Source organism: Falco naumanni, chromosome 7 (assembly GCF_017639655.2).
Source record: "Falco naumanni isolate bFalNau1 chromosome 7, bFalNau1.pat, whole genome shotgun sequence".
NCBI lineage: Eukaryota > Metazoa > Chordata > Aves > Falconiformes > Falconidae > Falco > Falco naumanni.
Window position 1 is genome coordinate 17,733,474 of NC_054060.1, and position 18,948 is coordinate 17,752,421.

Below are 18,948 nucleotides of genomic sequence, written 5' to 3' on the forward strand. Positions count from 1 at the left end.
AACAGACTCAAAACACTGAAGTAAAACTACCTTTGTATCTACTGGCCTATTGATCAAACTTTCCTACTTTATGGAATATTTGACTTACTGTTATTTAAAGCTCAGACCAATCCTGGTGATGCTTCTCGAAATTTGTTCCTAAAAAAGGAGAAAATTTTCAGCCCGCCAGATACCTTTTTATTGAAATGAGTTATACCTTCACCTTTTAGAGTACTTAAGTTTTGTCCAAATGTTATTAGAGTTGATGCTAACCCAAATGTAAACATTCACAACACAAGCTATAGTTTATGAAATTACTGAAGGTTTGCTAAACTAAACCACAGCCATAAATCTTCTTTCTAATTTTGATATCCTTTAAATTATTTTGGGTTTAGTAAACTACATAAAAAGACAGCATCTCAAACATTACAGTGTCCTGAATTTGCTGTCATTTATTACTAGTAATTTCTCCAAATTAAATGTCACTGTTGCATCTAAAATTGTTACTTACTGGAAACAGAAAAATATTTTTTCTTATAAACTTACAGCAGCTTAGTTTTATAAACCTTATTAGAGAATGCTAGTTACTGTAAGGTATACAACATAGCAATCCATAGTGGCAGGACTGCATTATATTTTTTAGCTTGACTTTAAAGAGTTTGTATTACTTAAGCAGAAAAATCAATACTCATCTAACAACATGGAGCTCATACTACAACCCCTACTTGTGTGTTTAAATGGCAGCAAAAAAGGCTATTCTTTCACATCAGCTGATTTGTACCAAATATCTTCATTCTTATGCTGGGCAATTGAAAGCTAAAAGGGGAAGAAGCATCTGAAAACACATTAATAAGCAGAATTAAAAATATTGACCTAATGAGAATGACTAACTATAACAGTAACATCATACTCATCTTCTGAAGCCACCAACATAGGGAAGTTACATGATCAAAAATGAAGATAAATTATTTTCAGCTGCCAAGCCAAAATTCAATTCTGTATTCCTTTGCAACATGTAATGGTACAAGGCAAAGCAGAACCTCACTATCTTCTATCTTCTTAAATATATGGAATCAGATTCAAGTACTAAACTAACAGTTAACATAGAAAATAGGAAACATGCTAAAGTCTAGGTAAGCAGATAGATGACATCAGACTATAGAAAACAAAAATCGTTCAGCAGCTTTTATAAGTGAAAAAACAAAGGTTTTTTTCTGCTCTTTTGTGTGTCAGAAGTGTCATATTTTGAAAGCTGTACCTGTATTCTATCAGAATACAGGTATATTCCTCAAGAAATAATCCCTGCTTCACCCACTGCAGTTTCAAACTGAGATCACAATCGTGTGTTACACAGCCTTATTTCATGAAAGAAAAAAACCAGACCTGCTTTATAAACTGCAGAAATCACCATACATTTCCAAGGAATGTATAGTAATAAACAACAGAAAATACAAGAACAATGAAGAAACTTGCAGAATTACAATTAATAGGAGTGTTCTAGCATATATGTTAATATCAAAATAAATGCATTCAGAATAGTGGCAGAAAATAAATATTTTAAAAGTTCACATATAAAAACCCCCAGACTGCTGGTGAAGTGTAAGGTCTTTACAGAACATTCACCTAAGAGGATATCACAATGGAAAATTCCTTTTGTTACTCTTTAAATGAAACACCAAAGTACCTAAATTAAGTTGTACATTACAGTTTCTCTTAAGTCTTCAAGAAAATGAACACAAGCTCCTCTTATCCATCAGTTAGATGACATCGGTTTTGAAAAATAACAATGGTATTAGTAGAGCATTCACTACATATATAAACCTCTTAATATTAGAGGCTATACTTGCCTGTATGTTGCCTGGTTAAAATACTGGACTGTGTGTATATATATACACACATACATATGGATGGATGGATGGATGATGCTAACAGGATATTCACTTCCCACATCAAAGCTGGCTCATCCCTGGTTTCTTACTATATAGACATACAAGTGGCTACAGATGTTGGAGGGTCTCACTGGGGTTGTGCAATTGCCAGCCCTCATGCGAAGCACGGCATACACCAGACAGAGATGAAGGGGAAGGTCTTCACTGGGGATTCCACCCTGAAACTCAAACCAGTACTATCTACTCACAACATAATATTCTGCTCTGATATCACTCTGTCTGACATTACAGAAAATCAAATAGGACAAAATGTATTTTGATAGTGTGGCTTTGTACAATTGAGAGGCTTACACATGCTGCAGAATCTTCTGTCAATACCTTCACATCAAGTGATCCTTAAGATAAATGATACATGTTTTCTAATCAAATACAAACAATTTAGCTTTAACTTACCCTTTGTAGAAATAAAAATGCTAAAACACGCACTCAAGATTTTCCTCTAAATTATAGAGCCTCCAGGTCCTGTGAAAAAGAACTTGATTAGTCACCCTGATCTTTTCTTTTCTAATAAATTAACCCCAGACAAATATACATGTATTTTATTGGCATCGTTAGTCAGAAGATGATAAATGTATGTCTGAGTAAGATTGTTGATTCCATAGCTTGTGCAATTCTGGAGCATTGGGACTGTGAAAGCTTGAATGCTTCTTCAACTTTTTCATTCCTTTGTCCTGTATAGAAAATAAGGTGAAAGCATAGGTGCCGTATTTAAATAAATGGTCAGATTTATGCCGAAGCAGCTAGCTAGTGAATGGGATAGAATAGGGTTACCAGAGGGCAACATTGCCACTTCAGCTGGTTTTATTGCCTGGCTCACAGTGCTTAGTGAGCTTTTCCTAAGTCTCAAGTAATAAAATCGTGTCACGCATGACGATTAGTTTGCAGGTAGCTGTTTTTCTTTTAAACTAGATCCCTAATCCTCAGAGAGATAGAAGGTCTCAAAATCCCAAATCCTAAAAGACAGAATTAAAAAAATAAAGAAGAAAAAATGTAAACCTCCATAGATCTACAAACTTTTAATAAAGTTATAAAGATTGGTTCAGAGCCTAGCTTGTTATATTTGACTGCTTCAGGGCAAAAATACTGCAAAAGTCACCACTTGCAACAACTTTTATGAGTACCTGGATGAGAGAGGGAGAAAGTCAAGAAGCTACAAAAGTCCAGGAAGGACTTTAGAAGGACATCTAGCCCCCAGAACTATAAAAATATATTAACCCTAGACATTAGAAGGAGGCAGTGTAGACATACAGAGAGGCTTAATCAAGTAAGTGTAAAGTAAAATGAAAGGCTGGGAAAACTCAGTAAGAAAGAATCACTTCCATTTGGTATGGAAGTTGGGGAATCAGAGACCTCAAGTAGGGCAGAAAGGAGCAGCGTGCATAATCTAGAGTTGATTATAGAACCATGCCAACTAGAAGAAGAGAAATACCAAACACCAACATGGTAATATAAATCTAAGGCATGAGCAAATTATGAAATTCCAAGGTGAACAAAAAGAAAACCAAAACACCATCAAATCTCATCTTACCTTTCTATTATTGTTATATAAGCACTGATTGGTTCAGTACAAAACATATTAGTATTTAAAGTCAGATGGGTGTTTGGTAAATGTCAGATTCCTTTTCTGTTTAACGAAGCACCCTCTTTGCATAAAAGAAAATAATTAATTCATGTTTACCTTCTCAACCTAGGGGTCATTTGTGCCCATCAATTAAATGTAAAGAATCATGAATGTATGGAAAACCAGAATATAATTGTGTGAAGAAAAAATATATATAGTAAATTCAAGTAAAGGCCTTCTGACAATATATATATATATTCAATAGATTCAGACATTTAGTGCTTTCATTTCTAAGCAAATAATAGACTATTATGTTGTAATAACTGCAGATAGTATAAAAAGCCTTTCAGATACAAATTAGGAGCTCTGCTTTCAAACACCTGAGAACAGACACTGATCTCTTTTGGACACTGTGTAGACTGCTTAATACATTCCAGCTTCCAGAAATTGAATCAGTTCTCTCCTCAGAGATCCATAACATCTTGCATCAGGAGGGGGATACAGTATATTTCTGAGTTTTCTGGAACCTGAAGTGAAGACCATAAACCCAGAGCCACATGGGGCTTTGGACACCCAGCTGCTGGGTTTGGTGACAATGTCCAACCCTTATTTTCTATTTAGTGTTGCCTGAATTTCCAAAAAGCTCCACTTTTGACTGTGCCTCCTTGTCTCATATCTCTACTTTGTCTCCTATGTATACACTCTGACAACTTAACCACATACTTAAGGCTAAACAGATCTATAAACTGGACAGAAGGTAGAGGAAGAAAACAATCCACTTTAACAGTCAAGATTTCTTTTTTTTAAATAAAACTATTTCTTGAATAATTCTGAATAAACCACAATTTTTCCAAACGAGTTCTACAAACTTTGTGAATGCAACGCAAGTTTGGGGAAAGGGTTACAGAGACAATGGAAGGTACAAGAACATCTGCATATTGTCCTCCTAGATATTTTGCAAAAAAGTTAGTCTTACTTTTACAATATCACTGTAGAGTTAAAATTGTCCCTGCAAGCATCACTAAGCAAGAATGGATACCGCACAGATTACAATCACTTTGACAACTAATGCTTCTAGAGCTCAACAGTTAAAAAAAAATCAAGACAAGAAAAAACATTTAAATCTGTTGTTATTGAAAGCTGTAATTGTTATTGGATGAAAAAACAATATGTCCCCGGCTGAAGAGCAATAAAAACATTCCGTTATTATCCTCTTTTGCTACTTTGCAGCATAAGAAGAATCCTTGTTTTGCAAGCACGTCCTCAATCTATTGCTCATTCTCTGACACACAGTTTACTACTCTTTCATTCTTTATCTTGTAAGAAACAGGCCCTCAAATAAAGCCTGTAAGGATTTTACATGCAACCACGAGCAGGAAGATACAATGAATGCCAAAAGATCTTTAAAGCAGTTTGAATAGAAAGAATTGCTATCATAAGGCATAACGTAATATAATTGATGCTCCACATCATGAAATGATATGTTAACCTAGGATTACACAACCATTTTCAAACTCTGTACTACAGGCACGGACCTGATGAGAGAGAAGGCTGGTATGGCTGAGTGCAGGGACAGATTTTTCTCTTAGGGTTCAGTACCACATATTTCTGTCTGACTTTTTTAAACCATCAAATTATTTATTTTCATTGCTTAGTTTTGAAGGCTGCTATATTTCGCTTTCATATAACTACCCCATTTTGCTATACTGAACTGTAAAAAGAAGAGATTGCAAGATTGATGACAACATTTATCTAAACACAATACCAGATAACAACTAATTTTGTTAACAGATAGGTCAAGCAATACCTTTTCAGACACAGCAATTTTATCTTCCATAAATACTTCTGTATGACAATTTGCATCATTATAGAAACTTTCCTATTTTTATATTAGAATATACAAATAGTGCAAACTGGTTTTAGTTTGCTATCTTAAATATTCCTAGTACCATAACTGTGTTGGTTGGAAAGGCAGAGCTCAGACCTATGAACGGTCCAATGATGAGCTCAGCTTCTCAGATGTGTTGTGCCACTTTTTGAGGTCCATGCTGCATACCAATGCTCCTAGTAGCCCCACAAACAACCTACTCTTAACATTTTCCTTTTTAATTTTCTTTTCCTCAAGAAATAACAAAAGCATCCCAGTTTCAAAGTCCCAACTCCCAGAGCAGCTGGAAAGTATACTCCATTAGAGGTCTCAATGTCTCAAATTCTATTCTTAAATTTTATGCTAGCTCATTTTCTGTGCATCCCATTTATTTCTGCTGGGTTCTTTTTTCATGCAAACCTAGTAGTTATTTTCTAAAGTCCACCTGATTGATGGGAAAACTTTTTCAAAACTTTTTGCTGCTAAAGGATTGAGCAGGACAAAGGACTCCTTTCACAGAAATGTATTTTGTGCACAATCACAGACTGATTCAGGAGAAGTCTCTTGCATTTAGCAGTATTATGCTAGAGAATATAGGGATTTTCTGATTTATTTTTACAAAATATTAATGACTCATTTTCGATTTGTATTTTCTGCTATTTTCTCTACAAGTCCACCTCCAAAAGTACCTACCTACTTAAGAATAGAAGACAGAAGAATGAGTTTCTGAGTGCACATGTAGCCAAGATGATTACCATGACTAAGAAACTTTTGAGTAGGTCCTTGTTCAAAAATGGCTTCCTTCTGTCAAGATCACTGGGGCTGCAACAACTATCACACTGATAACATTTCAGATGCTAAATAAGGGAGAAATCAAAATCTAGCTTTTTAGACTTTTTGTCCACTGAGAAGCAAGCACCTTTGGCCAGCAGAAATATATTTTCTCCTTTACTATTTGTTGTACTATGGCTGCAAAAGAATGCAGTTTAAATGCAGGTGATCACTTTAAAACCCACCTATGAGAGTATGCTGTATTTTGATTCATATAAATAACCTAACAAATAAAATCTAAAGCAGAGTTTAGAGTAGAGATAGTAATAGTTAAGCAACCATAAGGTTTTTCAAAAATACAGCAGAATTATTTGTGCTTGTTAACCTTCTAATTAGTTACATTACAGTACTAAAGAAAGAAAAGTGCAATCTGTCAGTTAAATTGTCTTCTGAAATGCGGTAGGATAAATAGACCTTTCCACAGTGCAATCACAATCACTAACTCCTGCTGTGACTTCACAAGAATTGGTAGCAAGAAAGAAAACAAACCAGCAGAAATAGACAGATCAGGGGATCTTATGAATGTATGCAAATATCTTAAGGGTGGGTGTCAAGAGGATTCTTTTCAGTGGTGCTCAGCAACAGGACAAGGGCAATGAGCACAAACTGAAACATAGGAGGTTCCTTCTGAATATGAGGAAGAACATCTTTCCCTTGAAAGTGGCTGAGCCCTGGAACAGGCTGCCAGAGAAGCTGTGGAGTCTCCTCTGGAGAAATCCAAAACCCACCTGGATGTGACTTTGTGCAACCTGCTCGAGGTGATCCTGCTTTAGCAGGGGGTTGGGCCAGATGATCTCCAGAGATGCCTTCCAAGCCTGACCATCCTGTGATTCTGAGATCAGAGACTTTAAAAAGAAGTGCTGTAGTTCTTAATGTTGACAAAAGCTGCTATAAGAAAACACTGAATGTCCAAGAATTGTGTCTCTAGTTTGTTCAGCAGGTCAGAGAGAGATAAATGCAAGATGGATGGGGTGGTAACAGAAAGAAACCAAGCCTATATTCCAGACTCCTCTAGAGTCTAGAACAGAAATTGTCTCTGCTGGCTGAGACATTCTGCTGCAGTTTTTTCCTCAGCAATAGTGAAATGTAGGATCATTTTAATGTCAGCTGTCTGTGTGATGTTTTACACAGATTTCTTTATAACTTATCAAACAGTGCTATACATACAGGACTAATCCCACTATATATTTGCAATACGGCTTAGAGCACTGTTGTGAATTATGGGCTACTAGGAAAAGGAAAGAAAAAGATCAGTTAGGAGACCTTTGCAAGGATATACTTTGCATAGTTAATAAGTTGGAGAGCCAGAGCAAGACTTATCTTGCAGATTCATAAATTTTGTCTTGGTGAGATCTAATGCATCATTATTACAGGTTAATATAGCATGCTACATTATTACCATCACCCACAAGATGCTGCATAAGCTATCAAATGAAAACGCTAATTGTTTTCTTTTAAAACATTCCTGATTTCTCTTAAAAAACCCTAAACCAAAACATCTTTTAAGTAATTGATTTTTCAGTGAAATTCAGGATCAGCCTGACTCGCCTTCCACTGCAGTCAGTGGTAAATTTTTATTAATTTTGATTGGAAGAGAGTTTGAGAACTTCTCTTACACTCTCTCAGTACATTCAGTTTATCCTATGTATTCAGTGTCCCTATGATTTACATGTTGCTAATTCTTGGTTCTCTTCTCCTGTCAAGCTTGGCAATGAAACCTTTATCATTAGAACAAAAGATAAATGACTCAGACTTCATAGCTGAAGATAGCTATATGTGGAATCAAAAGCTATATGTGGAATCAAAAGCATCATTCATAAAAAGGTCCACCAGAACCTGTTAAGGTTGAATTCCATGCAGTACTTAACAATTTGAAAAGGTGGAATTTCACAGTATGAAAGAACAAGACAGATTAATGCTCTAGAAGCTCCAGTCTCTATTCTCTTTGATTTACTCCACAGCATCAGAAAGCAAATAATACTAACCTATATATAAAAATATATATTAGCTATAGTGTTGGGGTACTAGCCTGGATAAGCTTCCTTCTGAATTTTATGTGTTACCTTCATTTGATTCAAGTAACCCAGATGAATATAGGGGAAGGTGTTTTCACACAAGTCATCCCACTGAGTTAAATATAACTCCATTAAAAACACCACGTTTTGTGTAATGAAAATGAGACCTTTTTTAAAATCTTGTTTTTCTGGACAGAATAATTTTACATAGCACTTTGCACTCCAAATATATTTTTTTATTATTTTATAAATAAATTTTATTTCAACAAGCGTAAACTCAGTGTCAGTATTATGCTACTTACTGATAGTCTAAAGATAGTGTGTTTGCAAAAGCAAATAAAATCAGTTGTATGACCATGACCAAATGAGAATTTCCTTTCTCTTTCTAAATGAAAACTAATTTCACTGTACACTCAGATGATACCTTATTTTACTCTTCTAAATAAAGCTGTTCTACTGATTTTATTTGGCTTTTCTAGTCCATTTCATTCATATCTCTTTATATATGCTTTTTAAAAAAGAAGTAGTATTTATTATGAACAAGATGTAGAATGATTCAGTAACTTCATTAAAGATCCCATATACCACAGCTTTAAGTAATTGTCCAAATACAACAAGAAAATTAATTGCTGCCACTGAAACTAAACTTCTTGTCATTAAAAATCTGATGTCTAACAAATTACCTGTTTACATGTCAGTAGTGATCCAAACCCTCGGGCTGACACTGAAACACATCTAGCAGCGAAATTGGTACAGGTACTCTGTGATTCAGAAGCAGCAGCTATAACCAAATTAAGATACCAAGACTGTGTACTTTGCTAAAAGGTGGTTGAGTACAATATAAATGTGGATTCATGACAATTCCAAACCAAACTCACCTGAAAGTTGGAAAATGCAGAACAGTGTTCAAGGATGCTGAGGAAGTTAATTGAGCACTGAATTTCCACATTTATCAGGGAAAACACTTGTTCTCTGGAGCACTAACACTTGCAGTAAGAGTATTTAATTGACCTTGCAATCAGGTTATGCCAATACGACGACTAAACATCACTGCAGAACATGTTTCTAGGAAGACACTAATGGTGAAATCCAGAAAAAGACTGTGTGATAAAGGGAAAAAAATACATATTCTGGGTATAAACTAATTTGGGGGGGGTGGGGGTGGTGGAATATTTTTTCCCAGTATGATTACACAAGACACCCCTCTTCTCTGCACCCCTTCCTGAATTCCTGCATGAGCTGCTAGAAAACTTCTAAATGAATGTTTGCTTCTCCTTCTCATATAGATGGATGGGGAACCAGTGGGTGAGGAATTTAGAAGATAGAATCTTTCCTCTGCTAACCCACAAAAATAGCAGCCAGTTATAAAGGGATGGTAATTTGCTTTAGTATTTGCTTCACAGAGATTAGACTGGGGAGCAAGTGTTCAGAGTTCAGCGTTCACAGTCATCCAATTAAAGAACAAATAAACATACCCAATTTTGCTTATATTGTACTGTTATAACCTGATATATTAAAAGACATTTCAACACATACTGAAAGTCCTTTTAAAGGAATCATTATGTGTCAATTGACCTGGAACCTGCATTAGCGCTCAAAAATAAAGTCTTTCAAAATTAAGTTCCTGGCTCCTCTGCCATACCTACAACCTTCTCCTTTTTACTTTTAGCTCCTGTGTCTGTGTTAGTGCAGAACTTTAGTAGTTTGCTTAGACATAACCCCCAGCAAAGGATTTATCAATAACAATATAGAAATAATTTTCCAAATGCATACTTGCAATAAGATTTTTGGGGTGCACATGCAAACAATGTTTGACAAAGCCACCAACTTTTGCATTTGAAGATGCAAATGCACCTGATGATAACCAGTATGGAAGGTTCCAGGTGAAAGCAGTTTCCTTATTTTGCTGAGGCACTTTACATAGACATTTGCAATTGATGGGTATTTTGGAGGCAAAATCACTTCTGAAACCATAACAGATTCCCAGTTAAGTGTGAAATATGTTCGATATTTCTAAGTGTTTCTGACAGAAAAAACTGCTCACCTTCTTTCATTGTCTGTTTCTCTTGATGTATTGAGAAGCCAGGTGTGCTAACCTACTAATTATTATTTCAGGCCAAACCACTAATAATTCAGTGGGTGAGATATCTATACAGGTGGATGTCTCTACACATCCTGGAACTGGTGAGCATAAAGTCATTGTAAAAGGTAAGTTTCAAATAGCTAGTTTTAAAAAGAAAGCAACAACAAAATCCAAAACCCTCAAGTACCACATCTTAAGTAAAACATACCAACAATGAAATAACAAATATTAAGTATTACACTACTTGTAAAGCCTCAGGTGATTAGGATCATACTTTTTCCTTGCTCAACATCAGTAGATGTTATGATTATGCAGGTAAGTACTATCTGTACTTCTCTGTGTGGACAGTTAATGAAGTGATGGAGTCATAAATTCAAACATTACAAATTACACTTCTGAATTGCTTGCATATAATATAATTTTCCAAAATCTGTAACAAAGCTATATGGTGAGTGACTGCACCAAGATTTTAAAAGTTCCATTTTTAAGAAAATATCTGTTCTGCACAACCTGGAATTCCAGAGGAAACCCAGTGTCATTTACATTAGTATAAGCTGATTCTTTAATTACAGCAAAGTTAGCAGACAAAAGAGCTGTTAATGGAAAGCTTTTGTAAAATATATGTTTATATTTTCTACTGTTGTAACTGAAAGTAGTCAGACATCCCATTTGGCAGAAAACAGGGAAAGTTCCTCCTAGGCTTAACAGGTATCGTTATCCTGTAGGGAAGTTCTCAGGTCACCTTTCATTGGCTATACAAAGTCATACTGGATAATTAACTGGAGCTCTTCTAATGGACTTTTATTTAACTTCATTTGTTTTATTTCTTTACAGTTGTAGCAATTAATAATCTAAACTGGCAAACAACAGCTATGTTCCGGCCATTTGTGGAAGTTTGCATATTAGGTCCTAACCTAAGTGACAAGAAGAGGAAACACGGAACCAAGACAAAGAGCAACACCTGGTCACCAAAATACAATGAAACTTTCCAATTGTAAGTATTTTTTGTCTGTTAATTGCATAATTTAGGCAGTTTTTGTTAGAATTTCTTGCAGTTAAACTGGTAAAAACATAAAAGAACCATCCCAAAGCCACTATACACATTGGAGTCTGTAGATATAGACACCACTTCAAAATTATTTAGTAAGTTGTATCTTTGTTTTATATGAAGATAAATGACAACCACTAAGCTTTCAGTCTTACAAAAGACGTAAAATGTACAATTTATTTCCCTATACAGGAATGACTTTATATACCTAGAAAATCTATTTGCCCAAATAGTTATCTGAACTGAAGCATTAATTGTAACTGCTAAATACCTGGGCCTTTATAACTGTTGAGATATTTAGATATGTAAAGGGTTGTGCAAGTGCTAATCCTATTATTTATCTCTTCTATAAATCCTTCTATTTATCTCTATCTATTCTCTCTCTATTTAATCCTTAAAGCAATAAGAAATTTTAACCTAACTTGGAGTTTCAGATTCAGTACTTCTCAACAGTACGTCTCATCTGTTTACTCCTCCTCCCCTTTTCCTAACTGAGACCAATTCATTTTCCCCCCTTACCCCCCAGACCTGTCTAGGACAGAGTTCACTTTCTCAGTGTCTGACCACAGAGCTCCTTTTGAGGCTCTGCTAGTGATTTTTATTTTTTGCAAGTGGTTTAAAGATGTGGTTATGATAGTTGTGGAACTAGTTGAACATTTCAGCTACTTTCTAGGGGAAGGTAACTATTTCAGATATCGAGGGAATGATCAGTTCTCTGTCTCTGTTCAGGTCAGCAGGAACAGAGGCTACATCATCAGTAGCACCTGAAAGATTAACTGTGTAGGAGGTTAAAAATAAACAATACTCTGTCACAACAAAATGGAACTACGGAAGTTAAACTACCACTATCGCTTTAATTTTTACAAGATTTCTAGACTACATTCATTCCCTAGGGGAATTAAACTGAACTCCTTGTTCTAAATTCATATTTTTAATCCATGCAGCATTTTGAGTAATGAAGATAAGCCAGGAGCCTACGAACTTCACCTCTCAGTGAAAGATTACTGCTTTGCTAGGGAAGATCGCATTATAGGAATGACAGTTATTCAGCTGCAAAACATAGCAGAGAAAGGTAGCTGTTCATCTTGGTACCCCCTGTTGAGAAACATCTCTGTAGATGAAACTGGGTTAACAATTCTTAGAATACTTTCTCAGAGGACCAATGATGAAGTTGCTAAAGAATTTGTAAGACTTAAATCAGAAACAAGATCTGCTGAAGAAATGGCCTAAAATACCCAAGTAATGCAAGTTTGTCACCTCCAAGAACATAGATAAAATGCTGTTGTCCAAATAGTGCATGCATGTGCAATTCTGTGGGAATGTTTAACTATGTTTTCAGTGTTTGCCAGTACTTATGTACTATATCTGCCAAGTATGTCAAGGAGCTGTATAACTTTTATACATATTTTGGTCTTTGGTAAAGTAATTGTTCCAATAAAGTGCCAAAACTAAGATTAAGAGTAAATGTCTCATCATATCTTTTAAAATGTTGATTTCACCTCATCACAATTTCTTGATTTTTTTAACATTAATAAATAATTAGCTTTTTTAATTGATTAATAGGTTGTCTGTTAAACTGCTGTGCTGCTTATTCTAAATTAAGTTACCACCCTTATTATTACTTTAAAAAATATGTACCTACTTTTCTTCAAACTATCATTTTATGCAAGCCTCATTTTAGGTATCTTACTGACAACTTTTTCTATCATTACTACAGATGCAGTTACTTATAGAAAGTGTTTGTAATTTTATAATTACCGATATAAAAGTAATGATTTTTGCATAAAAACTGAAAAAGGATGGAAATATTTTATGCTAATCTTTTTCCAACCTTTCATAAATATCACTGTGAAGAAATGCTGTTAAAGCAAGTTCTCAAGAAGCTGTGCTTATCAGAGTTTGTTACTGATGTTTGATATCTTGAGATAACTTTGTTCTTCAAAACTGCCAAGGTTATATCATATTTGTATTAACAGAGTAAGTCAGTATCTGTAGAAAAAGACTGCCATACAGTACGGTATATGTGCTTTTAAAAAAAAATCATTTTTTAAATGATATGGTACTGTACAAGGGTTAGTAGTTGGGAATATGTAATGCCGGTTTGTGGTTTGTTTCTAGAAATTGTTTATGAAAAGAAAAGATGCTGTTAGCATTTTCACTCAGATTTATTAATGTTGCTTTACATACTTAGCTGTAACATCAGTTAAGTCTTTATTTCTTTATTTTTTTAGAAAAGTTCAACAGTTTGTACTTATGCAACATTACTATGTATTGCACTAAAGCAAACTCCATGTCCTGTAAATATATTTAGTGAGAAATTGTAAAATAAAGCCTGAAGAAACTGCTTTCTAGTTTCATCATTTGATATTATTTACATACCTGTAGGTTTTAAGTGCACGTGAAGGCCATGCAGTAGGCTTACAATATAGCTTTGTAATATATCAAAGTGCGATTTCCAGTGTCTGGCATCTGGCTCTTTTATAAGCATAAGATTTGGTAAGTCAGTGTCCTAAAAAACTAGAATAAATGAGGCATATATATAGTATAACGTTCTGTAATAGTACGTGTTTGTCATTGGTTTTGGTTACAAATGTCTCTAATAACAGAGGTTGAAGTTTTCAGCTTTGCTTAGGGGGAAAAATAAATAAGGGGAAGGGAAGACATATAGCTAGTACGTTGATGCCAGTCTTTTAAAAATATAGTATGTGAGTCCACATAGATAAACCAGATTCTCTCCAGGATAGCTTTTTGTGAGAGATTTAAATGAGATTTTAAGGATGTCTTTCAACACCCCAATCCGCTTGCTCAAATACTAAAAAGTAGATTTGCTGTAAGTATATTTAGACATTTAGAGAAGATCTGCACAGCCTTTACAGAGTTAACAGTACTTCCACTAAGATCATAGCAGAGGGAATAGGACACAAGTTAACTTATTATTGTATATCCTGCTGATAGTGATGCATTGCAGAAAACATTACGGCAGAGGGAGATTTTGATAGGTATTTATGGGTTGTCTGTAATTGCAAATACTTGCAAAACTCTCCCAAGGATTTAGAGACCCAAAAATCAATCTTGAAACTAATGCAAATCTTTAATGTTTCAGATGTATTTGGTGTGTTGTGGCATACTTAAAAGTAAAAATTGAGGTGTAACTCCAGTAATTTCAAAAAAAGCAAAGAGGATTTTCTGAGTCAGTACTATACTGCCTCCTGATAAATTTCTGTTTGTATGTGCAAGTCATACTGCTTCCTAACTGTATTTCTACAAGGCATAGCCCAAAGTGTCTACAGTGGATGACACTTAAAACACAGAATTATTAACAGTTACCAAGATGTAATGTAAGAAAACATTAGCAGACTTTGTCTCAAATTAAAAGAGGAATAATCAAGAGATGAGGTTATTCCTGCAATATAGAACATTATTGTGGAAAAATGTAAAGAGAATTCCACAATAAATAATTCATGGCTCTGAAATAAAACAGAATGTTTGGGGTAAACAGCTTCTCATTTTTTATTTGGAGCACTTTTATTATATTATTCTGTAGCTGTTCATTCTACTGCAAACCCGTAATGTATCCACCACCCATTGAATTATTTATCTCTGAGATTCACCCATAAAGGAATAATAACTGAACTTGTCAAGGGAAGTCAATTGCTGCTCTTAGTGGCGTCCCTCAGTTGCATGCACTAGAAGAATCAGACAATGTGGTAAAGCAAACCCTTATAATGTACAGCTTCAAACGGTACTCTGTAATGTTCCACTATTTTTAACAGAGAAGTATTTACTTTCTGCATCAAAATTTGTCATGTGGAAGATGAAAGGAAAACGTGTTAACTCTGCATCACAGGACTGTTTTAAACATTGTTATGAATCAAAATGCAAGTATATGGAAAGGTGTAGCACAAGTAAGGTAAACTCAAACATTTCACGTGGTAAACATGATCGATACAGAAAAGGTTTCAGTGCTATTTTAAAGCTGTTATGCAAACTGAGAAAAAGATGTTAGGTATCAAATCTGTGCAACAGGAGAATAAAATGCAGACATTTCAAACTGCAGATTTTGGTAGATGATACTCTAGCATATTTAAGCCAAGAAAAGCAGTATTTTCCCTGAGCAAGGGAAATCTGACTTGAAGTTTTGGAGTCAACATCAACAAGAGTCTCTGGACAACATATACACTGTGTGTACAGGGCAACTCCGTAAGAAAAACTATCAATTGGTATGGAAAACATTCCAACTAGTGTCAAATAGGAAAGAATATCTTTACATCTGACAGATTATCAGCAGAACTACTTGAGAAGCTTACAGAAGAAAAATAATGAAACAATAACTTGCATTTTCTGTTCCTCTATTTTACTAGCTTTCATTGATATTCCCATGCTAATTACTGTAGAAATCAAATTTGTAGGCAAACTCTGAAACCAGAAGAATAATTTACCAATTTAGTCTGAATTAAATACCCATTTCTTACACATCCCTAGAAAACTTCAGAAAAAGAGCTGAACAAATATGGGGAAAACATTAAACTATTGTATTCAATTCAGCTAGCAGATATAAAATTAAAATAAATGATTCACTGTTATTTGTAAAATACAGCTGGGCAACTGTTGCAAAGTATTCAGATGTTTACACATACTTATTTTGATGGTATTTTTGTATCATTTGTGATTGCCTTTTGGCATCACATTTATGTGATTGGCTAGTACTACCAAAAATTCATAAAATGAATTTTCAGGAAAAAGTCTACATTATTTTAGAAATTATAAAAGAAAGGAGACAAACATTAGATTGTGACTAATGAGCAGAACTGGGATATATCAAAAAGATGTCACTGTAAGTATGTGTTGAACCAAAGAAAAATTAAAGCATGTATCTGGAGAACATCTGCTTCTCTTTTGTGTGCTACTCTGAGTGAATGCATATACACGCTACAGAGTATGGATCAATTTGTAAATGATGAATCTATAAAACCTAATTTGAAGACAAACGCAACTGAGAAAAAAATCGGCAAAAGGATCTTCTCAAACAGATTCTACAGCTGAAAATCAGCTCACATAAACAAACTGTTCCTAAGCGACTCATGGCCTATGACCATTTTGCTGTGAGAAGTCAGGTGCAGTTTGAAAGACCACAGCAATCAAACCTGGAAGCCATCCATGTGAATTTAGGTAAATAAATTAATCACTGCAGAATATGACACAAGTGGACATACTGTAAAGTTTGTAGTGAAAGCCATTAAAATGTCATTGGTTAATTTTCAACTATATAAAGATAATTAGAAACATTAATCCAAGGAAAGAAGCCTGTTCTTTAATATTTTTCTGTTACTCATTTTCATTACAGTACTGACAGTGCAGTAGTAGAGTACAGTAGAGTCCCAGGATCCCGTCTGCATTCACTTGGGATCTCACATAACACCTATTTCTCTAGTTTTTCACAACCGTATTAGGAGTTTTAGACAAAGAGGACAACCCAGAAAGCACTATGGGCCATTGAACCAGTTTACTGAGTGGTTCACAGCTCCAGTCTGTAAACTGGGCTTACACTCTTGTTTCCCTATATATGTAAGGGATAAAAAATACTTGCATTGGTAAGCACCATGGACTTTAACAGAGCGTACTCAGGCAAAAATCAGAGATCTGTATCTTCACTTGCCCTAGATATATAAGAGCTTGCTGACAGTTACTGCTCTTGCTTCACTGCAGTTCCTCTGATAGTTACTGAGGCAGCTCTAACTTTCGGCCCTTTGAAGTCTAAGAAGCCCCACACATTTTGTTTGGTAACTTTTACCTTTTTAAGCAGGAGGTTTTATTGTTGCTGAGTGATGGCAGTTGACTGCAATGTGAGTTAAGCCTCCAGGCCTGAGGTCACGACACTAAGAAAACAAATGACAATTACTGACTAGCAGAATCAAAAAATGAAAAGGAATTGAGAAAATATGCACTGAACAGGGGACCACTAATGGAAAACTACAGTGTAGTGATCACACCCCCCTCCTCTAGATAACAGTCCTCTAGATTTCTTTGAGTAGAGAAGGCACTGTGCATTACATACACAAAGCCTGCTAGCTTGATTTTAGTTTACAACACATGGCAGGGCTTTGTCCATAAAACTACACAGAGTTTGTGTGTGTAATGCATTACACAGCAGACATACATAAATAGCACTACATGCAAGTGAACTGGATACACAGAATAGCTGCACTGTTACGTTTTAAAAGTCTTAGTGACTAAAACTTTAACACTTGAAAGATACATAAAAAAAGAAACAGAAACACAAGCCATGACCTTGCCTTGCTTTTACAATTGAAGTGACACAGTATGGATGCTTTGAATGAATAGCTGTGATCATTGTTCTTCGGGTAGAAGAAAAGACCTTGGAAGACAAGGAGGTAGTTGCTGAGAAAGGAATCTCAGCAGGGGGGTGGCAGGAAGAGAAGACTGCTTTACAGATGAAGGGTAAAATGGCATGAATATTTGGATTTACAGAGATAAGAAAGGAAAACATAATCAGCTTCATAACATAATCAGGGAGTGAAGTATCTTTTTACATACCCACCTTCACTGTGTTTTCCCAAATGTATGGGGATGACACTCAGAGGAAAGATGACGGAGAAGAGAGGGATGGATGCAGAAGAGGGCTGACAGGCAGACCAGCCACAGATTGCATTCCTTAACTCACAGCAGAACCAGAAGACACTAGGTGTGACTTTGATATTACAGACAGAAAGATAGACCTGCCTCTGTATTTTTGTCATGTTCTAGTCTAGTCCAAGAGTTACTTCTGTTGATTGTGATTTCAGTGGAGGTGCAAGACAGAATTCGATCCCTGAGAGGGTCTCCTCACTCCTTTTGTGCTAAGTGGAGTCTGAATACAGGAGTTCCGCATTTCATTACCTTCTGTTACAAAAAGATAAACGTGTTCCTAGCCTGAAGGCCATCACAAAAAAGTTAAAGCTAAAGAGTCTGCAGAGATTATTTCCCTGGATAATATATATCCAAGACACTAAAGCATTATCTAGGTAAAATATTCTCTTGAGAAGCTTGAGAAACAATAGCAATTTGCATTTAATGATGCGTCAATGTATCAACATGCTAATTTGCACCTAGGTGACAGTATCAATTCAATATACCCTTAAAAATGCTACCCTCTTTTCCTATCTAATTTGTGAGAAACTCACGTGCCAGACTGAGTTTCCTCAGCACAATGACCACTATGAAATTAGGTCAAGTCCCTCATTCTCCCCTACTCAGCTTGACATTAGAGACAAAACATTACAGGAGCCACTGAAGTGAGCTGGAGTCAGTAGCAGCAGTGAACTTAACTCCTATCAAATATGCTCTATAATGTTCAATGGCCCATATAATTGCAGCACACCATCTCTCTGCTGCAGAGAATTTCATTTCTCATCAGGGAGAAATTCCACAGCAGAAAAAGCAGAAACCAGGAATACTGTTTACATTTAACATTTGTCTACTGTATTGGTTGGAAACAATGAAGAGTACAACTCTGAATGGATATCCTTCACTGTCACACAGACAATAAGCAAAGGTTAAATACAGAATTTATTGCAGGAATTGAATGTCTTTTCTATTTACAAAGCGCTTATAAACA

General features: G+C 35.3%; 1 protein-coding gene across 5 annotated transcripts in view; it reads left to right on the top strand.

Annotated features, from left to right (window-relative positions):
* Window positions 1-13,677, top strand: part of UNC13C (unc-13 homolog C) — a 233,908-nt gene extending 220,231 nt beyond the window's left edge. For all 5 annotated transcript variants that reach the window (XM_040601370.1, XM_040601366.1, XM_040601367.1 and 2 more), the window contains 3 exons: window positions 10,318-10,410; window positions 11,120-11,279; window positions 12,278-13,677. In XM_040601370.1, coding sequence (XP_040457304.1) covers window positions 10,318-10,410; window positions 11,120-11,279; window positions 12,278-12,563 — 539 coding nt within the window. In that variant the 3' untranslated portion in view covers window positions 12,564-13,677. The remainder of the gene's footprint in view (window positions 1-10,317; window positions 10,411-11,119; window positions 11,280-12,277) is intronic.
* The last annotated feature ends 5,271 nt before the right edge of the window (window positions 13,678-18,948 follow it).